The following is a 26336-nucleotide window of genomic DNA, read 5'->3' as shown; positions in this document are numbered from 1 at the left end:
GAATTAGAATTAGAATTATAGCTACATGGATTTTTCCTACTAGGATTAATTATGGCTATGCAGTTTTGCAAAAGCTTACACTATAACTAAAATCATGGCTTAGTATTTTTCCAATTAAGATTAGAATTATAATTATAGCTATACAGTTTTTTCTAAATTACACTATAATTAGAGTTATAGCTACATAATTTTTCCAAATTAAGATTAAAATTAGAATTACTGGATTCGCGAAAACTAGTAAATTGAATCAAGTTCAGCTCATACCAGAGTTCATACTCATAAGCACGAGAATGGCAAATGTCTGTTGTACTGTACAGCTAACTTGGCTCGTGTCGCACCATACAGTGCTCCTGTATCATTTACAGGAAAGCCAGACATTAGATTATAATTTAAATTAGAGCATAGAAACATTTCACAAATAATATTAGAATTAAAATTAGTACAGATAAAGATTTCACAAATTAGATTAGAATGAGATTACCGCCATTTCGCTCTAATTAGTCTAATTTGACAATTAAAATTTATGCAATTGTTCAAGTCAGGTTTATACAGCTACAACCCATGTTTCCTGGTGAAATGAGCTTAAACAATCGCATATCAATTATAAGTTTAGGTTATATACCAGGTATATCCAAAGCCAGCTTTAGTTCTATAGTTCTAGATATCCCTGGTTATACATCCAATTCTTACCAACGCATTTTCCTTTACGGAGTTTGGGATAAACGAATTTGTATCCAGCTTTGCAGGTACAAAATGTCGTGGTGGGCTTTGGTTTATTATTGGCTTCCCAGCATAGACCTCTGGATTTATCGCATCCGCCGAACAGACTGTTGCCACAGGCTGAAAAACAGGTAAGATATCGTACCTATTTCTCGGTGGATATCGACGGATTGGAGTTAGAGTTTCTGGCTCTATCGCGATTAGAATCTTACGAAGTGTTTGAGCGACTTACTTGCCCCGGAAACGACTGCCTTCGACGTTTCTGAAAATATAAGTGAAACAAATATCAACGCACATCCTCAGCAAACATCCAACACATCGAACGGTTGAATATGGTCTGTGTTGCGTTAGCTGATTTACGTGGATATACTCTATATTCAAGGCACGCAGTGAAACACCATATTTCAACCAATTTTATGTGTTGGACAATATTGTATGCGTAAATACACAATGTGGTGTCCAACTGAACGCCTTGAATTTAAAGTGACAGACCACATTGTGTATTGGCACATACAATAGTGGCCAACACATAAGTTAGCCGGAATGTGGTGTTTAAATACACGCCCTAAATCCAAAGTAACACACCATATTGTTCATTGACACATACAATATCACGGGATATTCCTCTACACTTGTCTATATTGTGTCTGAATTGTACGGCAGGGTTGTACTGACCCGACGGTGTAAAGTGCGCGAAATTATCATATGAATGAGAGGCATTCGATACCACCCAGAGTCGCTACTTGGACCATACTTTATTAATGTTTTAGACAAATTCCACTTCTAGCTAACCGTTTTAATTTTTAGTCATTTTCCAATCAGTATTTGACAGACATAGAACGGTTTCCTTTTTGAAAAGGCTTGAAATTCCAGCTTAGAAGACGTACATCATGTCAGCAGAAGCATCTTCAAAAAAATCGATACGGGTTCAAAAGCGTGTACTTACTTCCCCCGTAGGACAATGAATAGGATACTCCGATTAGCGCACATAGTGCGATAAGTCGCCACATGATTGTCAGAAACGCCGCACACTGGACTGGATAATTAAGCTGGAAAACTATTTACCAATTAATTGTACAGCAGTCGGTTATTTGAGGATATTTTCCTATAAACTGTAGCTACCTTAAACATATTACGTTTGTCAGCCCAGAAGCCAAAAGTTTGTTGAAAAAAATCATCAATCTGAAGAGTCTTGGAGGTACAGAACTTCAATACGCCATTGGATATTATTTTCGCATTGAAATATAGTCGAATATTCTCGGCCGACAATCGTCAGTAACTAGAAGAGAATTCAAAAGATATATATGATATACATGTTCTTGTCAATGCTTTGCTAGTTGCTGACGATTACCGTTAAGGTGTGTCAGTTGCAAATATTCGGAAGCATTTCAATATGAATAAATCATTCAATCATATATCTATTCCTCTTCACGTTTACAACAGCCTCTGTACTCCACAAATTAAGAAATCTTCAAGTCGCAAACGCGAAATTACTCACGGTCAATATATTTTGGCAAACAACAGGGCATCGCAGTTGGGGAAACTTGCACTAACAGTCGCCAATTTTGCAATGAAGAGAATTGAGACTGTCTCGATACAAGGAGGGTGGCTTCCCTTGATAAGACACAAGAAAGTGCTTCTTGGATGCACATAAATTCAATAAACAATCGAAAAATATATTCATATTGAAATAAACCCGAATATTTTCGGCTCACACTCGTCAGGGGTGGTCGCCAGCAACTAGTAGAGAATTGGAAAATACATTGTATATCAACAAGAAAGTGTCGACATTATTTCATTGATATTACTTTGGGGTAGTACATCGCCACTAATTAACCGCTGCAATGATCCAGCATGATTGCGAATAATATTACGAAAGTAGCCTCCAGCCACGCTGTGCGTCGTTACCTTACCTATGTAAGTCCTACAAACAGATTTGGACAACTAGAGAATGTTTGGCTTTTCCAAATTCGATTATAATTGGAATAATAGCTATACTTTTTAATTATAACTAAAAATATATTTTCAAATCGGATTAGAATTATAGCTGCACAGTTTGTTTTAATTATACTATAGAATAACAATTGTAGCTGCACATTCTTTCCAAATTTGACTAAAATTAAAATTATACCAACAAATTTATTTGTGTATTAGACTAGACTAGAATTATAGCTGCACACTTTTTCCAAATTCGATTAAAATTATAATTACTATTATAAAGTTTTTATGAAATTAGATTACAATTAGAATTATAGCTGCAGTTTAAAAAATAGACTAGAATTAGAATTGTAACTGCACACTTTCTCCAAATTAGACTATAATTATTGTAGCAACACAGTTATTTTTTTCAAAATTACCTCAGAATTAGACGTAATAAACACGCCATATTTTAGAGATTGAATGAAATTTAGTTCATATCAAACCAAATCAGAGCTGATTCACATAAGCATGAGAATGGCAAATGTCTGTATACCAAGCTTGGCACGTTCCGCACTATGCAGTTTTCCTGTGGCAGTTTTAGGAAAACCAGAAATCAGACTAGAATTTGAATTAGAGCATAGAAACATTTAACAAATCGGATTAGAATTAGATGACTGGCATTCCGCTCTAATTAAACTAATTAGATATCTAGAATTATCTGGTTGTCCAACGCTACCAGCAGAGACATCTTATAAAACAAAAATTAAAACTTGGTAACGCGATCCATTTCCCCTGACATGCCACAAGAGTTATTGAACAGTGGTGTGAATCTCAAAGCTTGAAACTATTCGGCAGGCGTAAATATATAACATTATAACAGTATTAACAGTATAAGCATACGATATATCCCACACGCTGATCAACGCCTTATGGACGTTATACGATTACAGCGACGCTTCCAGGATAAATGATTAGAAGAGGACGTGGTTGTTTATTTTATGTTTTTATACGTAAAAGTTATAAACGGCAGTGAATTTCCTTATTACTAATGAGGCGGCCCGGTAACTCACGATAAAGCACCCTCATTGCGCTGAGTGATGCAAATAAGCACATCTTCCGGCGCATAACGCTGACAGCGTGCCTGACGACACCCGTTGATAATAATGATTACGCAGGAAAAGGACATGATGTAACTATTTCCGACATTCCAACATCCTATAAGACCCGCTGGATGTTCGGAGGATACGCTTTCCATGTAGTGAGCTTCCTGTGGCGCGTGGTCGACTAAAACGCGACCCAGCTATATACGCACTTACTTTGAATATAGCAGGCATATGAAGGAACTTTAAATTTGCACTTGTATCGTATAGGGGTCGGACTTGGACGACTGTGTGATTGACAACTTTGATTGAGGGACAGCAGAGCACGCATATGATATCAGAATTTGCCATATAAGGCGGCCTCGATGAATATAAGTTTCGGCCCTAGTTATTATGGATAGTATGCTGATGTTCTGTATACGTCCTTATTTTGTATCCCAACCGTCATAATTCAGACGTTCGCAAAAGAACGTTTAAGGTTTTACGCGTCACTCCGTAAACGCTTTTGGAAAAAAAAAGAATTTCGCATAACTCTTTTTACATTTTTGCTCCCGCATCACGGCGGCAGCACGAATTAAATGTTGACTGTTTCGAAACACCAACTATTGTTGTTGACGATTACCCACGACGAGTGTCATCCAAAAATATTTATGTTCATTTCAATATGAATATGTTTATTCAATTGAGTTATATTCAACAGCAAACTAAGATAAACCTTGTTGAGCTGAAATTATAGGCTACCGATCAGTGTTGGGATCAAGTCACTACCTTCGAGTCACGAGTCATTTCGAGTCATTGCACATTTTGACTCGAGTCAAGTCAAGTCAATCGGTTTTCGAAGATGACTCGAGTCAAGTCAAGTCACTCGATTTTTGGAGGTGACTCGAGTCAAGTCGAGTCAAGTCAAGTCAAGTCACGAGTCAATTCAAAATTCAAGTCAAGTTGCCTTTTCGTAGTATGAGGCATGATTACGTCATTACACTTTGCTAGCTTTCTGAAATACAGATTGAATGGTCATTGATTTTGAACCGATGAACGAATATAGAGTTAAATATACACCCAAGAAGGCGCTGTATCGCTCACATATACCTAGCCTCAGTTTATAGTTACCAACCAAAATGGGGAATAGAGAAACGAATTGATAAGATGCAATTTACATTTACAAATTGATATGATACAATTCGAGCCTGCGCCAATGGTTGAGGTGTATATAAACCATATTCGAATTCAAAATCAATAAAACAAGAGGTTTGGTTAAGGTAGATCATTTTCTATTATATTACTGTACTACTAGTTTACGACAACGTAAGCTGTAAGCTTCGATCACTTCGTTTGTGGTCAATTTATTTGTGAGAGAACAATGGAGGCTCAGTAAAACGCACGATCATTGAATGATTGGTCGCTCTCACGGGTTACACCAGCGTTTCGCGAACAATCCGAACATATGCAAGATACAGTGATTTTTATCGACACCGATTAATTTATGACTTGAAATTGACTCGTGAATTTTGCTCCGAGTCACGAGTCAATCCACATTTTTGATACGCCGAGTCAAGTCAAGTCAAGTCATTTTAGCAAAGTGACTCGAGTCAAGTCAAGTCATGCGAGAAAGGTGACTCGAGTCTGACTCGAGTCAAGTCATGACTCGAGTCATCCCAACACTGCTACCGATTGTCCGGATTTGGGAAAACAAAAAATTAGCTCGTCACTGATGCACCCGCAAATAGTAGCCTACTTAAATCAAGTTTTGCATAATGCATATTCGTTCCGGATTTGGGAAATGCAGCAGTGCTATGACACGCGAATTAGATACTCTAAGGGCCGTAATCTAGCTTCAATTGGTAAAATGCTATCAACAACTTGTTATAAGATGAATTAATGATCGGACATTTCGCCCCAGTTTCTAACAATATAAGGGCATATTCTGACTGAAACTACGACAACATACGGGAGCGTAGACAGGAAGGCGAAATCTCGTTTGTGTCTAAATTAGCATTGTGGGTTGTGACAACATCGTACTAACCTATAGCTTTTTTGGAGTTGCCCAGTTATCCCAATGAATACGGCGCGATACTGCATCCAATCGTAAATCACGCGTAGCAGATAGCAATCCAATTTATTCCGAGTATGCAAACTCTCAATTCGGGTAGAGGTTTGATTTTTCCATTAATTCCTTTCGGCACATCTTCCCCAACTAGATTACCTTCATACTTTGAAATGTTTCACAAGCATACCGAACCATAGAAGTTGGAATTGCCAATCAATGACATCCAACTCTACCAGTATCCGTAGCTCGGATTCAAATTGAATTTTGACACTCATTTCTATGTTCGACGCCTTGGTATAACGGTAAATAAATGCGACGAAGTCCCAATAAGAATCCAGTGTATTTAGTAGGGCTCTTCAAAAATGACTTTTTTTCTCAAATCGCACTGGCTACTTGATAAAATTGTTAGGTTACCTAATTCGAGCCTACACACCAAATTTGGTTCAATTCCAACCAGTAGCCGCATTGCTACAGGAGAAGAAAGTTTCTATTTATTATCTAAAAATAAATAACGAAAAATTTGAAATTTTTCTATTCACCCGATGAAAGTGTTAGGTTGTCTATAGAAGCGATGTTCACCAAATTTGGTTCAATTCCAACCAGTAGAAGCGGAGTTATTGCCGTTCAAAAATTTGGATTTGAATAAAATAGTATTTACGGTGAGCACCACGATAATAAATAATTAAAGAATTGGTCACCGTAAATACTATTTTATTCATATTTGAAATTTTTCGACGGCAATAACTCAGCTTCCACTGGTTGGAATTGAACCAAATTTGGTGAACATCGTTTCTATAGACCACCTAACACTTTCATGGGGTGAACAGAAAATTTTCAAATTTTTTGTTATTTATTTTTATGTAATAAATAGAAACTTTCTTCTCCTGTAGCAATGCGACTACTGGTTGGAATTGAACCAAATTTGGTGTGTAGGCTTAAATTAGGTAACCTAACAATTTTATCAAGTAGCCAGTGCGATTTGAGAAAAAAAGTCATTTTTGAAGAGCCCTAGTATTTAGCCTTCAACAGGCTAGCACTACACGACCACTGTCCAGTGTCCAGTGAGGACAGATGAATCAAGAGCGCTTTGAACATGATAGTGCAACACAGGGTATAAATACGAAGCAAGGCGCACGGAGAAGTAATCATTGGCACTAATTACTAGTCCTATAGTAATAATAACAGTCAAAGAATACATACGTAAATTCACTAACATAACAGGTGTACGATATCCGTACAATTCAAAAAACTTGTAAGCTTCACCGTGCGAGATAGAGACCTAAACACCGCGATCTTAATCGTGTTTACATAATGTGCTGAATTTCGGGCAAGTGTACTATATCCACTCCACTATTGCAATCCATGTTTAACAGTTTTCCTGTATAGTACGTTGGTATTATACAATGGACCGGCACCTGGTCATTTTGATTATTCTGTCGTTTGCTGGGATCGCATTATCCGCAGGTAAGATCGTGTCTTAGTGAAGGTAACTTGTCACTTTGAGAATGTCTTACTATGTCATGTTGAAATCATTTGTCCCACTTGTCCAATTGCCCATCCCGGTCAAAAGTATCGCACATTCAAAAGTCACCACACCCACATGGATTCCCAACCAGGGGTTCTCGTACATTGAATATCAAGGGGTACGAAGATCTTTGTGTCACAGAGCAGCTATTCAGTTTTGTTTCAGAATTGCAAATGATAATATGCCATGACGGTATTTGCTTTAAAAAACAATCATCCACAAATAATTGTTGTTATAAGAACCTCACCGTCTCATCATAGAAGTGCGTATTTAACTGCCTGTTAACGTTTAATTGAGTTATAAAAGCAACTTAATGTAGCAATATCTATCTGAAAAATTCAGTCAGATTTTAGGGGGTGCGAAAAATGCTGTGACCTGGCATAGGGATACGAGAAGAAAAAAAGGTGGGGAACCCCTGATGTAGATAGCCGTTGTCTCCGCCTCAGCGGCCATAAGGTTTTTCTTTGAATAACCAGTAGTTAAGAATAATTTCATCATATTTTAGGCATTTTAACGCAAGGCTGCCGAACTCATTTACCAGAGTATCAGTGGTTATAACTTACGGGGGAACACGTCTAAATATAGGGCCACCGTATGTCCTCATTTAGGATTTTGTGCTATTTTCTTGAGAAGAGTGAATACCAAAATATCCTCCTTTTTTGCATTCCGACATTTAGCCGAGACGCTGTATTTATCCCCATAAAATTACTGTAGCTATTAAGCATCCTGGATCGCTAGTTTAAAAAGGTTTCTCAACAAATTACCCCACCTTACCTTCTTGATTGTGATTGCAAACATTATTCGGCGCTCTCATTAACATCTGGGCCTTTTCTACGAGCGTGGGTCCGCCGCAATATTCATGACGAAAGTTCTGACTTAACGGACCCATTGGTTGGATCAGTTTCGAGCATCTTGTCGGTTAAATATAGTTCAAGGATATTTCGTGTAAACAAATTCACCAACTCGCTAAAATGACGATTCCCTATTGACGATAATTCGCAAAGTATTCAAGGGCTGAATCTGAAAATATATTCGAGTTCTTGTTTTTGTGTCTGTTTTTGAAACTTTCGCCTGCAACTACCAGGGAAATGCAAAACATCATCAAACTCAAAGTGCCGCCAGAAAATATGGTAGGCTTAGTCTGTTCTGTCAAAGTGAGCCAGATCTGACTACGCCTGGTATCAAAGGTAAACGACGAAACGTATTTGTATAGCATACTAATTAGTAGCATTCACTCAACGATATACAACTTGTAAGCCTAACGTTCTGTTTTCAATACATCATTCAATATTTTTCCACGATAGTATGCAGCAACTCGTACTTCGGTGGATGTGACAAGTCTCGGGGTCTGTGCTGGGAAGTTCAGAATCCAGGTGCTGCCGGTACCACGTTCTGTACTTGCAAAGCTGGTTACACCTTCGTGTTCCCTTCTACCAGGAAAGGCCAATGCAGAGGTAATGTACAGGTTTTTGCGCAACGAATTCAGTATTGTTTGTTATAACAGCCATCACCTTCCAGACCAACTCAAGGCAGGTTTCAGATTGCTAAACCTTACCATTAGCGGTGCGCGCAATTATTCGAGTACCCGTATCTGAATCGAGTATTAATCGTAATGATTCGGGTTGAGTAGGCTAGGGAGAGACGAGTTCCCCAAGTACTGAATTATACGCTCCTTTCCACTGAGGGCCGAGATCATGAAGTTAGCTGATCCAGAAGAATGCTAACTGTGCGATTAAAAACTGCTAATCGGGACGCATTTTCGGCGGAGATCATAAAAGTTAGCTGATGCGGAAGAATGCCAATCGTGTGATTAAAAGCTACTAATCCCGAGTCCCGAGTTTTCAATTAAGCGGTGTAATCTATTGCATCATAATGCGTAAACGCGTTTTCGGCTGGCAGTTGTCATTTATTGCATGAAACGGCAGACTGCTGATAAAGATACTGCAACTATAGCTAGAATTATCATCATCGCGAAATGAAAGTCGCGCGTAATCATCAGTAAAGTACAGAAGAGAAACGAATTATAGAATAATGATAGATATATCGCTCTGTAATGATGGGTACATAGTTCGTTGATTGCCTGATTGTTTAGTGCAACCATTGCCTAGGACACAATCGTCATGGTCATTATCGGAAATATTTGCGCGTAGGAATGTTACGCACTGTACGCAGTTTTTATAGATAACTATAGTTTGTTACGGTTTGTGAAATCATGAGATTAAAACTAACTTTATGCGCTGCGATCAACCGGTTTCCTTAATCCTGGGTTGTTAAATCCTGATGAGCGCGATAATCGACTTTATCGGTAATCCAACTTTATGATCTCCGCCCTTAGAGGTAATTCATCAGCGAGAAATATAGTTCCGATACTATTTTCCACTGTGGAAGACTGTAAACTTCGATTGGACGTATCTCAGTATACGAAGGATGTATTACAAATGTACGCGAGCCAATTGTAATGTCATATCTGTGAAGTAGTGGTTAATAATAATCCACAGCATTGTCACAAAGTGCGATGAAACAGGTATGGTCGATGAAATACCAAAACATCTTATATGTGATGTAGAGCTGGCATTGTATTATTAGTGGTCGCATGAAAGTTACACATTTTGATCGACATAATGAGCAATACTGGAACACTTAAGTGTGGTGATAATAAGTTTTTTTCTGTACTAGTAATATCAGTGATTGCTCATATCGCGTACGCCTGTTTAGACATCGACGAATGCAAGAGTGGAGCGCACAGCTGCGATACCGTTCGCGGCAAGTGTGTCAACACCATAGGATCCCACCATTGCGTCTGCAACCCCGGATACGTTTTAGATTTCACGAAGACAAAATGCTGTGAGGATATTTCTACTGATTGGTATGTATCACAACCAACTCTCATATACGTGCCGTTTTAGTGCTGCAGTCAAAGATATCTGGCCAGTGTGGGTACTTATATCGCGGAAAACGGTGAGTGGTAGGCGATAATGGAAGTGTTTTATATCATAAGCTTGTAAACCAGGTATTTATGCTCATAGCAACGTAACGTTGAAATATCGTTACCAGACCTTTGGTATTGAGTTATTATATCGTTTATTGAGATCCGTGGATATGAGCATGAGCATGCGACACTTGAGAATGTGAGTAAAATTTGGGGATGAGGCGGAGTATGAGGAGCTGATCCGCTGACCATGATTAGCCTACAATGCGCCCATACCGAAGTAATTTTCTTGTATATAGACATAGTCAAATGTATATTTACCTGATAAATGCACCAAGACATTGGGCTGCACTACAATAGTGGATCGGTCGCTTCATTGTAAATTCGCCACTTGGCGGCCACGTATTATGCTTCGTAGATGTCAGGTATAATCTCCGGCGATGGCATTCAATATTTTCAAGTTACCATTGCGAACCAGCATTCTGTCGGCCTTACTGTGCGAACAATGAGCAGACGGTTTCAGTAATGACTCCCAATCGCGTTATTTATAGAGATGCTGATATTAGGCAATTACCAACGCCTGCACGATACCGGTATGGACCTGGATCTGGATCGCAAAGAGATGTGGAAATCTCACACAAATCCGACGAAATGAAAGACGTGGGTGCGAGTGACTTGGCCTGAAAATAATGCATATTCGGTTGAAAACCTTTGCGAAGTACAATGAACATTAAACGACGTACAGCTCAATGGCTCATGTCGTCACGCACGAATGATTTTCATGCTCGCAGAGGCGCTTGCATGAGCAGACTGTTCATTTCGATTTGCATGCAGTGCCAAGTTCGCGCTTAGGTTAAGTCTATCTTTCATTTCTTTCCAGCTCGGTGAATTATTTGAGTGGGTAATGAATGCATAAGGATTAAGCTTCAACACAACCAAATACCTCAAAGATACATATCGTAGGAGTCGTGCTCTATAATGTACCTCATGACAGCCATATAATCTACACACGGAGGCATTTTACACATATGACATTGCAGATATAAATATACTCCGGAGATTTTATTCGTAATAATTCGGTCCTTTTGGTCGTACCGTATTGTTAATTAAAAAGTAGGAAAGTTTTCAACGCAGGGTTCTCGAAATGTGGACCGACTGAATTTCACGACTCGACTTGAATCAATAAAATTAACACTTGATTCAGACCCGAATACTCGAATTATTGTGTCAAGCCTTATAGCCGCAATAGTGTGCGCTGATTCCATAGTGCAAAGATGCCATTAAATGTGCCAGCACGTGAGGTGCATCCTTTTCCGAACGGAAATAGAGTCATTATTCGTAATGAGTTGACAGCCCGGTTTATATCGATTCCGGGGACCGGTATCATCCGGTTTCCCGCATCATCCACGCATATTGGATGAAAAATGACATCGTGACTTCAATCGAGTTTGAGGTTTCGCATCAGTTCGCTGTTTATGAGCAATTCGTATGTTCGCCCTGTATGAAAAGGACTGGATATGTATATATTCCGTATCGCATAAGTAAAGTTTATATTTGTACTCTAGCCAGGCCTCAAGATTACCGGACCACAATCTGACGTATCAACCTCGCCTACCGCATTCATTTTCGTCGCTTCCTTTCATTTTGGTCATCCTTTCTTAAATTCAGTGTGCATGTGCAATTGTGCATGCCTCTTATTTACATGATGTGGGCCAAGGTATGATTAAAACACCATTCCCATTCGTTTCGGCACCCTCCTACCTTTTCATTATATCGCGATATTGTGATGTATTGATTTGGTAAAAATATTTAATAAAATATGGTCAATGATGAAGAACTTCTAGTATTTGGGAGTATATTCAAGTAGGTTTTTCCTCGTGGACTATACTTACTCATATGGTCATGATTTTAGACTGTACTTACACTTCTGCATACCATTTAATTTTATATTCATATTGAAATACAACCGAATAGTTTCGGCTGACACTCGTCAGGGGTAATCGTCAGCAACTAGTAAGGAATTGGAAAAAACATTGTATGTCAACAAGAAATATATCAATCTAGATTTTGTTGAATTACTTCCTTCGCGCCAACGAGGACCGGGAAAAAGCCATCTTCACTTTCAACCCGCTGCCTAGGTGCGGATGTGAAGCCGGATTCAGGAGATGCAGCTCTGGCTTGTGTCAGGATATCAACGAATGCAGAGAAAGCAAGTTACATAAAGTCGTGTCACTGTCAATATATCTTATATGGGTTCGTCTGTACCTATGAAATCTCAAAATGGCGAATTGTAAAACCTGAGCGGTGGTCAAAGTAGTCATCGTTGGTAAACGTAGATGTACCTATATCTATGTAAGTGTCCCAGGCCTAGTTTCTCATAAGAATTCGAAAGTGGAAGTAGTGCAAAACACTTTAAAAATGACTGAGTAATATGCTAAACCTCCTCCAAGTATTCTGTCACTGATGACCTCCACAAACTGCGTACTCTGGCTTGTCCCGATTTAGTTAGAGTCTGATATAGTTCCAAATCAAGGCTTGCTAACCTTTTAGTCATTCACGGCCATATTGCGATTACTTATGTATCCTACGGTCGTATTCCAGGGCATAGCCGTAATGAATTAACTGGACACCAAATGTGAAACTGTCCAATGTCCAAGTCTATTTTCGGTAAACTCCGGACTAATCTATTTTGTCATACGGCTTAAACGTACCGAAATCGCGAGTTGTAATGTTATGAATAGCTACTGGGGTTCGTCATGGACGCGCGTAGAGCAAAATTTTTTTCAGATTCACGAATTAATTTCGTCATTAATATTAGTAGGTTCAGATACAGCTATCAAATAATTATCCTCTCTCAGCCCATGGGATCAAATTCGCCGGTAGAGTTGATTTCAAAAATTTGGGGCAAGTTATACATGGTGATTATGGCGATGTTTTTACTTAAAAAACGGAAGATTTTGACTTCAAAACTGAAAATTTTGACTTTTTTTTCACCTTAAAAAATTAGTTTTGACAAACTTTTGCCCTCTTGTATGTAAATTAGGCGATTTCGGACATAATGGTAGAATTGTACTACTTATCATCATTTCTGGTAGGAACTGTCTGTCATTACGAAGTAGTTCAGCCTGAAAAAGCTTTTTGACTTGAAAACTGACAATTTTTTACACGAAAAAACTTTATTTTAACAAAATATGAACCTATGAAGAATTCCAGTAAGTAGCTTACTAAGTAACTTGTCAAGAATGGAGAAAGTACGTTAAACGGCAGCACTTGTTGGATGGAAACAATGAAGTTGTGCATACACTGCTTGCTGGTGACACACCGTGTTGCTTCATTCTGACTTACATCACAATCAATGTTCCCTCTGACAAACTCGCCACTCACAGAAAATGCTGAATGATTCATTTCCAGGGACTAGCAAGTGCGATATCATACACGGCGCATGTCACAACAGCCACGGTGGATATTTTTGCTCTTGCAGAGAGGGCTACCAACTCGGCCCGTGCGGGTATAAATGCTACAGTAAGTTCTGCGTGCTGTCGCCTTGCAGGTTCTTTTCATGATAGTTCGGTTTCGTTTACAGAACCGGGGCAAAGGCCGGCGAAATGTGAGTACGTGACTGCGAAATAAATTGAGTGATAGCAGCGGGTGTGATCAGATCAGTTCACCTCTAAAACCGTATCTATTATTCCTATCCGATCAAAAACATGCTGCACTGTTACAGGCACTTCGGAAAATCTGATGGCTAGAGCATTGGTACGAACTGACAGCAACGGATTAAATGATGAAGCATCGAGAGCGCTGGTTACCGGTAAGATATTTATCAATTTCACAAGAAAGAAAAATCTATACAGGCGAGCACTGTATTTGAAAGACTTGCCTTAAACTGTTTTACATGTTGCGTAGCCTACATGTAGCTAACTAGAATAGAAAAGCCATGTTCTGACCTAGAGGCTTTAGGCTTTATTAAACTTATTATGTGACAAGGTATTAATGAAATACAAGGTACGCACAGTTCGTGTAGCACAATCCAAGATCCTGATTTGTATAGATATCTTGTCAAGCAGCACTCCGGCAGCCCCCCTCCCCATAATGTTGGTTTTGGATCCCCCATAGGGTGGTAAACCAAATACCTGGCGGGCTTCGTCCCCCAAACCCCCAATCACGCTCTACGTTGTTGCCGCTACTTATCAGTGAGATCTGTATTGTTTATTGGGTCCGTTTAGTTCACCTAGACCCGCGAAGCGTGAAAATTTTCTATAATTCATTTTTGAACCAATCAGTTTGATCGAGAATTGCATATATGTTGCTATCAATTTTTTCTTCTCTCTGCTTACGTAATCGGATTTACCGGTAGAGCTGAGTGATGTGTCTTGGACAATGTAGGGACCTTAAATAATAATTAAACAGCTTTTGGCGGAGCCGTTGGTATAATGACTTCGTTACATGACATCATTTCTGCTACGTCAAAAGATATTAAAATCGCCCAAACGTACTAAACTAAAAGACGCACACTATTTCAAATTGGTATTTCTTCACTGGTAAATATTTTCCCCTGCGGTATGGTATTTGTCTTTTGGGGTTCAGATTGCCAGGACAGGAACATTCGGAGCCAGCCATTTAGCGTCTACGGACAATTAAACATAAATGTATATACCGGTATATATATATATTGAATTTACTGTCAGCCATAAGTGCAGTCATTTTCGCCCAAGGTTTTTTAGCTGCCGATCGTTCTGGCACACGTCTCGTAGTCACATGTTGAACGGCCTAAAACTTCATATATGTCTTGGCGCGTGGTGGCGCGGTAATGGCCGACGCAGAAATGCCCATTTCTATAAATCATGCGTATTTTTTCTTGGGGAATGGTACCAAATAATAAGGACAATTGCAACACGGAATCGCGCGCAGCGCGAAAAGTTTTTTAAAAAGTTGTATAAATTTTCAAAATAATACTATATAATTTATGTTAATTCACGAAACAATTTCGGGCCTCTTCGAGCTCGCCCCCCCCCCCGAATTGGGGGTTTGGGGTGCGGAAGTTATGGTCCTGTTGATGAGCTAATGCAATCTTGCTGATTACTGGTAACAGATGTCGAAACTGAGAAGGCATACATTTTTGGAAGAACCATCCGTGCAATCAGGACGCTTCAAGGAACGCCTTGCAGAGGTACAGGGTCGGTAAGTCGCAGTAGTGTTACAGTATGTTGCTGTTACAGTGATGATTGTCGGCGGGGTTTACAAGATTGGTATTTAAAGAGCTTCTTGGAGGTAAAGAATTTCAAAAAGAAATTGAATAATATATCCATATTGAAATAAACCCGAATCTTTTTGGCGGCTGACATTCGTCAGAGGTAATCGTCAGCAACTAGTAGAGAATTCAATACTTTGTACATCAACAATACCAATTAGTATGCTCGAATTATTGTAGGCAAGGGCATGGTTCGCAACAATACCATCTCTGGCATCGCGGCTATAGTCAATATAAAATTATACATATTACCTTTCACATAAGATTTCAAGGTTACACGGATTGCCGTGTGGGTGTTTTTATTTAACAACAAAATAGTGTCCCTATATCCTGAAAGCATCGGTCCAATCCTGAAATGTAATGTGATATGTGTTTGATGATTTTACCTCGGAAGAGAAATATCATTCTATGTTACCGATTGCAGACCATCCAACCGTTAGATGTCAATCACAACGGTAAAATAGACGTGGTCATTACTTCGACTTGCGTCAATGGAAGATACGAAGTAAGAACTACGTACAACCAAGAATGTGAGTTTGCCATAATTGGAAATATCGTGACAAACCAGTACCAAGTCCTTGTATTACCGTTATCGCAGCGAGGTGGCAACCGTGGACTTGTTGGACCGAATGCAAGGCGACGTGTCATGGTGGCATACAGGTGAATACGAAATTTATATACAAGAAAATAGTGAATAAGATTTTTCTCACCATGTGAAGCGTGGATGTAGTTCAGTTGAAAAAAATTTAGTGGGTCTATTTTTTCTTCAGATGATCAGCTCAAGAGTAGTACGAATGGAAATGCTTATCGGCAAATTTATAAAAAACCTCGATGACGATGTTTAGTTTTAGTAGCGCTGGGCACAGTGATTGAATTATTCATTCTGTCTTCATATCTGTACAGCAAGCGTGGCTCGTTTCCAGTACACAGTTCTCCTGAGTCATTTTCAAGAAAACCAGAAATAAGATTAGAATTAAAATTAAAGCTGTAAATAATTCAACAAATTAGATTAGAATGGGAATGGAATCAAAGAAATATTTGCCCAATTAGATTAGAATTGGATTACAGGCTTGGAGAATTATCTAGTTCTCTCCAAGTCTGGGCAGATATTCGAACTTTCCACATCTTGCATACTGTTATACTCGATTATTAGATTCGATTAGACTTGATTCGAATCATAATCGATTTTCGATTTTTCCCAGTCCTAAATTTAATTCGACGGGAGGGTATGCTGAATCAAATTATATTCTGCACCACCCACTTTCGTTATAGACACGGACGAGATACTGCGAATTTGGTCTGGTTGGAGATGGCGCTTGCAAAGGGCCTGCCACAGAGTACAAAACATGCTACAGTGGCAAGAAATGCGGTAAGTGTTATCCCGGGCTTACCTTAGTTCTACGCGATTCTCATGCAGTGGTCGGAGCATGGTTCCCATCTTTTGTCCAATTACGATTTCGCTTGATTTGTCTTGACAGCGTTGCGCGTCAGGAAAGACAGTAGCACTCTCACGAAAGCGGAAAAAGACGATCTTGTTCAAGCCTTCCAAAAATTCAAAGATGACACCAGCACTAACGGATTCTGGGCTGCTGGTTCGTAATTTACTGACATCCGAAAAGGACTACTTGCGGTCTCGATTCCAGACTTGTACAAACTACCAATTTATAGTTAGTTGACGGTGAATATATGTACTGGTTTTTTGAATAGTTCTAGTTCTAGTTGCGGATGTTGAAAATTGTGTAGTTCTAGTTCTAGATGCGTATTAAAAACAATTTAGTAGCCGAACAACTATAAAACACGTGTCGTGGTTCAGCGTGAATCGCGATACCGGTTTTCTTTTGTGTGATGCCTTTGCTATAGCTCAGAATCATCACTACTAACAGTGGCGTAGCCAAGGGTGGATTTCGGTGTCGGAACCCCTCTCACTGCAAACTGGTAATGGTATTCATGCTGAAAACTGACCCGATTCTGATAGAATGAAAATAATTAAAGAGTTGCTTCAGGATTGAATCTAATTAGTTCTATCTAGATGCAAATTTTGAAAAGTGAGTAGTTCTAGTTCAGTCTAGTTGCGTATTTCGCAAAGTAGTTATAGTTCAAGGTCCATCTGCTAGTTGCGAAAAGTGAGTAGTTCAAGTTCTAGTTCTATCTGCTGGTTTTGAAAAGTGAATCTAGTTCTAGTTCTTGTGAGCATTTTGCAAAATCCAGTAGTTTGTACAAGTCTGCTTGATTCATACCATAAATACGAGGCATCCCACAGCCCATAATGTTAGCTATAGCGTTTACCTCCTAATTTCAGCGGGAACCCATGTTTTCCCAAATCAATGCATAGACCACGCTACTGGGAATCCTGGACCGTGCTGTTACCACGGCGCCAGGTTGAATTTCGCGATTTGGCACAGAGCTGAACTGCTCAACATCGAAGAGGGGCTAATAAGGTATTTCCGCGTGCGGTTGCGTAATCCAAGCAATATGCTTTATGCTTGATAGCACCAAAGGGAGTCAAAGTAGCAGAGATGAGCGGATTTGAAATTTCTATGTCCTAATCCAATCCAAATCCGAACCTTCAAATCCACATCCAAATCCTAATCCATAACTTTTTCATATTCAAGTCCATGTCGAATCCTAATCCGATTCCAACTGGAAATTCAGAAAAAATACTAATTTACGCAATGGAGGGATTCGAAAATTTTCTTTCACAACCAACCATTCACTTGATTCAAGATAACTTAGTAACCATAAGTACATTAATAACTGATCTGAATAAAGTTTGTCACCATTCGCCACACGACATTTCAATCTTCCAGAAAATAAGTAAATCCTATCCAAATCCTAATCCGTTCTGAAAAAAATGTCTAATCCAAATCCAATCCAAATCCGACAAAATTCCACGAATCCTGTTTTTTCAAAACCTAATCCTAATCCATGCTCATCTCTGCAAAGTAGTCAACCTATGCTACTAAGTACACTGTAAATTCAAGGCGTGAAGTAAACACCACATTTCGGATAATTATTATGTGTTCATATTGTATCATATTGCGATGTGTCACTCTAAATTCAAGGTGTGGAGTTGAACACCACGCTTCGGTCAATTTTACATGTTGGTCAATAGTGTATGTTTCAATGCATAATGTGGTGTGTCGTCTTGATTTCAAGACGACGATTAGACATCACATTGTGCATTGACACATGCTAGCACTGTACTTTTCCACAATGCGACTTGCATTGAAGTATTCCCAAAGTATCGAATTATATTCTCCGTACATACAGGCACTTGAAAAGCAAGACACTCGGCCTGCCCTACTGGAATTGGCTCAAAGATAACAAGGCGCCTGACTTTGTCTGGTCAAAAACGTACAACGGCAAACCCAATCCGTTTGCGAACGTGATCATCCGGTACGACTTGACTCCACACCAAGCAGTGCAAAGAGACACAACCACGGACTTCGTAAGTGAACGTGATGCATACAGGCCTTTCGAACTACCTATGTATTTGAAGAGTCTTTAAGGAGCATAGTTACACAACTACAAAATTTTCAGCTTTTAATTAGATTATAGACACAGTTTCTTTTCAAAATTAGATTAGAATTAGAATTACGTGGGTATTAAATGATCATATGATCATATCAAATCATATAGTTCATTCTGATGAGCATAAGAATGGCAAATGTCTACAGGCCTACACTAAGCTTGACTAGTTTCGCACTATACAGTTCTCCTATAACATTTTAAGGAAAATCAGGTTTCAGTAAGACTAGACCATAGAAACATTTCAAACATCAGAATTAGATTACAGGCATTTCGATCTCATTAGACAACTAGAACTATTAAGTTGTCTAAGTCTGAGTTCTAGACAGCCCTTCACGCAGGAAATTATTATGTTCCTAGTTGTATTCGCCTACTGCAGGCATGACTATGGCTACTTATCTTGAGAGGTATTATAGCATTACTGATACCGACGTGCCTCTAGTTGTTTCGTTTCGTAACATTGCGCATTTAGCAGAGATAAAGGCTTACGCATAGTCGTTTATGATTGCAGAACTTCATCAAATTGGCGCGAGACATTTACCTGACAACGACCATACGGCTGATGAAGGCTCATTCCCTGTTTCGATTCTCGGAAGAACTGGAAAACGCTCACAATTGGATACACAGTTCTGCCTGTCCGCACGAGACGTCGGCTTGCACGTTCTCTATGGGTAAATAAAAGGAGATTTTCCATAATCTTTCTTTAAAGGCACATCGTGATGCAGAGGACTACAGTCTACTGCAGTGAGTACTCGAGATACTGGGCCACGATCTGATATATCGACCTTGACTCCCATCACATGCCACCTCATTTCGTCGCTTGTTATGTTATCCTCTATTACTCTTCATTCAGTGTGCATGCCTCCTCTTTACATCGCCTATGTCGAGGTGAGTGTCTGATTGCAAAGACTACTCCAAGTCGTTTCGTCACCTTCCTATTGTACAATTATGCATTTGTTAGTGAGTTTATATTTAAACAAATGATTAAGCTGTAAATAAAGCAACGAACTGCTTAACCGAAGCGTGCACTTGTCACTACCTTCAAGTCCAGTGAGTTGACATAAAAGTCTTTGCCATCATGAACAAACAGTCATGGGTAACGTTACCGTACGGTATATGAGCCATAACCATACACCTATCCTTTCATTGCATCGCAATCCTCCAGTGGTTTGAAAGGAAAGTTAAAACAACAAACTGAACTTAAGTCAGGTTTCTCTCACTTTCGAAGCCCTGATCTCATGCTTGTTATCCTATTTTCGGAGGTGGTCAGAAGCAAAGTATTTCTAAATCAGAGTAATCATAAGTATGTGTTGCCTGATAGGATGGAGTGAAAATAACTGCCTACGTGTACACTGCACAATCTTACTCAGAGTTGTTTAGACATAACTAGGCTAACTAGGTTAACTAGGTTTTGGCACTTTGGATTATGCATGAATATTTTTTTGATTATACTTGAATCACTTTTATTCTAGAAACTGCCATATCAACAGGACGAAAGTGGCCCGTAACATAATAACTGGATATATTTTATAAAATTGCAGAATGCATATTTTAGCAGCGTCGCACCAATCATTTTGAGTTTGCAGATAAGACGCATTTTGCAATTTCGGAAGTAGAAACTTCCGATTACCTACTAAAAATATACGACCCCGCGACCAAATCTGCTGTTTCAAACTAGATATATGGATACTATTTACTTGAGGTAGTTTTTGGATGTCTTTGGAATTGCTGCTTCTTGTAATTGAGTATTATTTCTACTTGGGTAACAACGCTGTATACAACCACCTCGCCTATTTGAGAGTGTCAAAAATTTAGTATTTGTGCATTTACTTCCACACATATATCTTCTATCCACTTGATAAATATTAATACCGTGTTGCATTACCGCCGATTTTTCTATTCTTTGTAAATATCATTCAAGGGCTCTCTGATGAATTTACCAACAATATCTTTTCTAATCAGGTCAACTGGAATACGCCGCGTATGACCCGCTCTTCTTCATGCATCACACCAACGTGGACAGGCAGATCGCCAGAATGCAACAGGAAATGACCAAAAACGGCGAGACGGCCTGGACGAGACAGTCGGCCTTGGAACCGCAAGAAAGCATTTACCATTTCAAGTACGTAGGCTACATAAGAATGGTCGATGTGTTCTGGAAACCAAGCGCAGAAATACATTTGTATCAATTAGCACACTGAGTATGCTTGTTCAAAAATGACCTTTTTCTTCAAATTCTACTCTCAACCCATGAAAGTAGAAGTGGAATTAGTCTGAATACATATAACTTCGCTTCTACGCGTTGGAATTGCGACAAATTTGACAACTCAACAATTTCATGGGGTTGACAGTAAAGTTTGAATTTTTTATCATTTTTTATATATTTAATTCTAAATTTTCAAACCCCTGCACGTTCACATCTACCAGTTGGAATCGAGCCTAGTTTGTTGTGCAGTGATTTTTAGGCAACCTAACACTTCAATCAGTTAATCCCCGTAGTCCGGAAGAAAATATATTTTTGAACAACCTATAGGTAGTATACTATCCACGTTCGGCAAAATCTACTAGTGTGCTCCGAAAAAGGAGAATCAATCCGTTGCTGACCACGTCGGCTAACAAGAGAAACGTGGTGGCAATATGCTTTCACAATAGTAACTTTTTAATCCTCTGTTCTGTTCGGATTATGAGCAATTTTTATCAGTTCAATACACCACAAAATTGTGATAAAATGAAAAGACAGGAAGGTGTCGAAACGAGTTGGAGTACTATTTGGAATCAGACGCTCACCTTGGCCTATAGGCGATATACAGAGGAGCCGTCCACACTGAATGAAAAGTAAAAGAAAATAGTATAGAAAAATGAGGTGGCATGTCACGGAAGGCGAGATCAATAGGTCAGGTCGTGGTTCGGTAATCTTGAGCGCGGACTAGTGTTTATTTAGTAGAAATTGCTTGTATTTCGACTTGAATGTGGACATGCTCGTCGACTGTCGGATGGCCGGCGGGATACTATTCCACACGTCAGTTCCGGCATATTTGATAAAGCGATGATCTTTTCGGTCGATCATATGATACATATGATGGTATCTTTTTCGCGGTGCCTCATATTCCCTTATTATATTACAGCGAACCTTACAATCCCTTCCGTAATAAGACGTTGACAGCCTTCAAAAAACTCAATGCGCTGTCGTCGATGCAAGACCTGTTTTACCACAAAGAATTACTGGGATACAAGTAAGATAAACTAGTTATTACCGCACGGTCTCATTCAGTTACAACTAGTACTGTCGCTACATATATAGCACCATAGCAGACTTGGACAACTAGATAATCCTAGTTTTCTAATTATACTTGATTAGTTCCGGTAATCTAATCCTAATTTAGTTTGTGAAATGTATCTATACTCTAGATTTAATTTTAATCGAACTTCTGTTTCTTCTGAATATGCCACAGAATTGTATAGTGCGAAACGAGCTTAAGCTTGGTGCACAGACATTTGCCATTCTCGTGTTTATGAGAAGCAACGATTCGAAATGAACTGAGTCTGATTTTTGTTGTGTTTCTTCTGTGATTCGGAATCTCATTCAATTTCCAAGTTTTTACAAATTCATTACCTCTAATTCTAATCTAATATGGAAGAAACCGTGCAGCTATGATTCAAATTCTAATCTGATTTGGACAGGGTGAACATTTTCCAGTTGTCTAGATCTATAGATATAGGTCTACTAATTAACCGGTTACGTTGTTGGCGACTGTGAATTATGACCACCTACGCATAATTCAGGTACGACACTCTAGTGATGCACGGAGCCCCAGCTCTCACCACAAAATCAGACGTTGTGAACATAAGTGAGTAAATCGCCATAGTTTATAATGCGATCTTAGCACTGCTAATAACATTTTATCTACAATTGTATAATATGTTCAGTTCATATTGAAATAAACCCTAAAATTTCGGGTGACACTCGTCAGGGGTAATCGTCAGCAACTGGCAGAGAATTAAAGACAACGTCTCTACCAGTTGCTAACGATTACCCTTGACGAGTGTGAGCCGAGGATATTCGGGTTTATTTAAATATCAATATATCTTCAATTGCGCGCAATACAATATATCAATATAATACTCAATTGTATAGTTTCGTACCTCCAAGCTCTTCAAATATTTTTTGTGATTAGTGAACGTAAACCCGTTCAAATTTTACAGTGCAATACGAGAGGAGCATTCAAACCAACGTGAAGATCGCGTTTTACGTCGAGAACGCAATATCCGGCCTGCCTGCCCTGCCAGCTTGTTCGTAAGTATATCGTCGTATATATAATCCAGGGTTCAACCATGTGGATTGTATGATTACAACATCCTGTGTATTACTACCTGAGAATTGTAATTGAATTTCGATGGCGTGGGTTCGAATCCCACCGCTGCCACCATGTAGTAACGTGACTGACGGTCTGTCTAATATGCGAGACGTGAAGTTCTCAAGTAGCCATGTATTCAGTGACGACCAAGCACCGAAGCACCTGCGATGACGTCACACCCTAGTGGCGCCATAGAGCTACCACTACAAGAATGGTCAAATTAGTCATCGTTATAGTAGCTCCGTTACAGGTAGGAGTAGTGATTTTCCAAACAAGTCAATACTACATCCACATTTTCTACTTTCAGTGGAAATACTAGCTATAGAGTTTACAGCAGGAACTTTTAAGACTGGTTCAGACGTCGCATATACTTTTAGTAGTTGCGTGTCCAACGCAAAATGACTTCATGATACTGCAAATAGGAACAATCATAGAAAATATACTCGCAATTACCGCGATACCAGGGCTATTTTGCCCAGTGGTTTTAATAATTTCACCCATAAACTTAACACTATACTTGCTATACGCAACAACATCCAAATATGTAAAGACAATCAAAAACATGACCACTTGTTGACTCGAGTAAGTATTAGTGCAAGTCGTTATGATAATTTAACTCATAAACGTAATAGAAGACATGCATTTAATTAGGCTCACGAATTTCACAGACAACTGGCTGAAACCAATAAACGTTTCGTGGGCACCGTGCTGATCCTGGGCTCGAAAACGGAACGTCCCTGGATTTCAAGGCAACCTGTCGTTGTTCCGATGTCGCAATGGGTACGGGAAGAGTGAAATTTGGTTGGTTTGCGAGCAAAAATTCGGCGGTCCACAACACATTAGGGTTGTTCAAAAATGGTTTTTTTGGTAGAAGTGAAGCTATTGAATTCAAAATTTTGGATTTGATGTAATAGTATTTCTATAAATCAATATTTTCGAATTTCTTACCGTGAATACTATTTTTTTCAAATCCAAAATTTTAAAGTCCAATTACTTCGCTTCTACTGGGTGGAATTGAGCTAAATTTACTATGCATTGTCTATACGTTCGTTTAGACAACTTAACAATTTCATAGGATTGACACTAAAATAAAAAATTATTATTTATTGTTAATAACTCCAATAGCTTCGCCTCTATGGTTGGAATTAGTTAAATTTGGCGTGCAGAGTTTTTTAGCCGATCTAAGACTTTTACATAATAACCGCAATTTGAAAAATTGATATATTTTAACAACCCTTGTGTAGATATGTAGTAAAATTAAAAGAAAAAAAGTATTTTTGAACGACCCTACTTTATGCAGGGAAAACCACTCCTGAATCAAGTCAGCCAGCACTGATATTTATAGCCTACTTCCCCGTGTTTCCGAAATGATTTTTTGGATAAAACGTTAGAATACAGATGTTGTAGAATGTAGAGTGTTGAAATTTTATTCAGCCCCTGATTAATTCTATTTTCTCTAACTCCTCATAGCTGACTCAAAACGCGGGCCAAGTTGCGACGACAGACTACAAAATCAGAGCTTGCTACACCCACGACAGAACCTGCACCAAGAACTGCCCTGGAATTTCGTCAACGGTGAAAGCTTTGATCCCGTCCCCACAACTGGTCTTGTATCCCAAACACACTCGTAAGTTTAATATATCATAGTATATATTATGTGACTATAGTCGGTGATAAGTATAATGACACGTGGTCGAGTCCAGTCGACGAGTTACCGAACTCTGATAGGTTTTGCCTTGATACTCAAATGGAACGGATGTTGAGCAAAACTGTATACTTTTGATTTTTTCACAGTAAAGAATACTTTTAGGATAAGTTTGCATCAGTTTTATGAGTGAAAGAGCCACAAGAACCTGGATCGCGGTGACTGAATATATTTTTAAAGATCCGACCTATTTGTAGTGTAATTAGTTGCTTTTCATCAGTAGATAACGATAGGCTACATCTTACAATTTTTAAAGTTATAGCCACCCCGATGTATTTCTTAAAGCATGCGACCTCTCGACTCAATCCGCTCTTTGAATTAAATTATTTCAGTGTTTTTATAGCTTTTATTTTCGCCTGAAGTAGTTCTGAAAATTGCGATTGCCATTTCTACTTGGTCAAAGTAGGCCTACTCGGGGTTGCTACTAACATTCGGACCTGTAAATACCCTGTGTTTGTAAAATTCATACTTTATAGGCGAGGACCTCCTGAAGTTTGAATGGGATGTTAATACCCGAATGCCAAGCTGGACCGTCAACGTTCGTTCCGCGTATCAGTGGATTTATCTCTGGGGAAGAGAGAGTAGAAATATCGTACAGGCGAGTTGATATGCAGTCTGTAGGCTACAATCCATATCATTTATCAAAAAGCAGCTACCGATTCTCGTCAATTAGTGGAACTCATACGCGTATTTACAATGCCCTTATTTAACAGGTTACCAATAAAGCTCAATTCACCGCATGCAATACCGCCGGAGGTCACAGAGTCACTTGCAGTGGATCGTGTGTATTGCCGACCGGTTACCATTACTTCATTCACAGGAATATAGCTCTATGCAAAAAAGGATTGAAACTGAGCGTGCTTTCGACGCTGTAATCCGACGGGCCAAACTACGAAGAGAGTGCTATTATTAAAAATGTAATTACTCGGAATAGATTTGTGTTTATGCTTGCACTTGTATGTCACTCGTTAGCCGCGTAATAGTCAATAAAATATGCAGCCGCTGAACAGTGAATTCCTTTCTCCGAGCTGGATCAAGCAGCAGTCGCGACAGTAAAGGAGATCTGGGCCAAGGAGTCGGTAGCAGCTAATCAGAGAAGTCACGACCCATCCTCGCAACTGACCCAAAACGACTAAAACCATACCACAAATAGGCGCAATCTTCGAAAATATATCCGGATACCGCGATACAGGGGCCATTTCGCGTGGTGCTTCTACAACTGTACTAAAAAAGTGACGCAAACTGCTCAAAACAAA

The 26336-nt window shown here is 39.2% G+C and overlaps 2 protein-coding genes across 3 annotated transcripts in view; one reads left to right on the top strand and one right to left on the bottom strand.

Moving 5' to 3' along the window:
• The window catches only part of LOC145454110 (uncharacterized), a 35837-nt gene extending 34058 nt beyond the window's left edge, over positions 1-1779 (bottom strand). Inside the window, exons 1-3 of the mRNA XM_080332134.1 lie at positions 1667-1779; positions 953-982; positions 691-840 (exon numbers count right to left, since the gene is read on the bottom strand). Coding sequence (XP_080188260.1) covers positions 691-840; positions 953-982; positions 1667-1730 — 244 coding nt within the window. The 5' untranslated portion in view covers positions 1731-1779. The remainder of the gene's footprint in view (positions 1-690; positions 841-952; positions 983-1666) is intronic.
• A 5341-nt stretch (positions 1780-7120) lies between these two features.
• LOC145454111 (uncharacterized) lies at positions 7121-26087 on the top strand. Of its 2 annotated transcripts, XM_080332135.1 has the most exons (25): positions 7121-7251; positions 8617-8766; positions 10028-10156; positions 10219-10270; positions 10793-10901; positions 12306-12450; positions 13653-13763; positions 13825-13848; positions 13966-14052; positions 15334-15422; positions 15917-16022; positions 16091-16152; positions 16765-16861; positions 16971-17084; positions 17792-17930; positions 18763-18940; positions 19532-19691; positions 20983-21142; positions 22146-22253; positions 22804-22868; positions 23224-23314; positions 24044-24155; positions 24846-25002; positions 25557-25678; positions 25794-26087. In XM_080332135.1, the coding sequence occupies exons 1-25, from the start codon at positions 7191-7193 to the stop codon at positions 25953-25955; spliced, it is 2790 nt and encodes a 929-aa protein (XP_080188261.1). In that variant the 5' UTR covers positions 7121-7190; the 3' UTR covers positions 25956-26087. The 2 variants fall into 2 exon arrangements, with proteins under 2 accessions (XP_080188261.1, XP_080188262.1); XM_080332136.1 differs by lacking the exon at positions 13825-13848 and having other exon boundaries at positions 13653-13770; positions 13949-14052.
• The last annotated feature ends 249 nt before the right edge of the window (positions 26088-26336 follow it).

This window comes from Botryllus schlosseri, chromosome 13 (genome assembly GCF_051294905.1).
Source record: "Botryllus schlosseri isolate E-star chromosome 13, Bs_hap1, whole genome shotgun sequence".
Taxonomy (NCBI): Eukaryota; Metazoa; Chordata; class Ascidiacea; order Stolidobranchia; family Styelidae; genus Botryllus; species Botryllus schlosseri.
This window is presented reverse-complemented; position numbering and strand designations above follow the sequence as displayed.

Excerpts from the sequence above, each read along its gene's own strand:
- LOC145454111 (XM_080332135.1), top strand. The coding sequence starts at position 7,191 with ATGGACCGGCACCTGGTCATTTTGATTATTCTGTCGTTTGCTGGGATC. Across the intron at positions 17,085-17,791 it reads TAACGGATTCTGGGCTGCTG|CGGGAACCCATGTTTTCCCA; the intron begins GTTCGTAATTTA and ends TCCTAATTTCAG. Across the intron at positions 23,315-24,043 it reads CCTGCCCTGCCAGCTTGTTC|ACAACTGGCTGAAACCAATA; the intron begins GTAAGTATATCG and ends CGAATTTCACAG.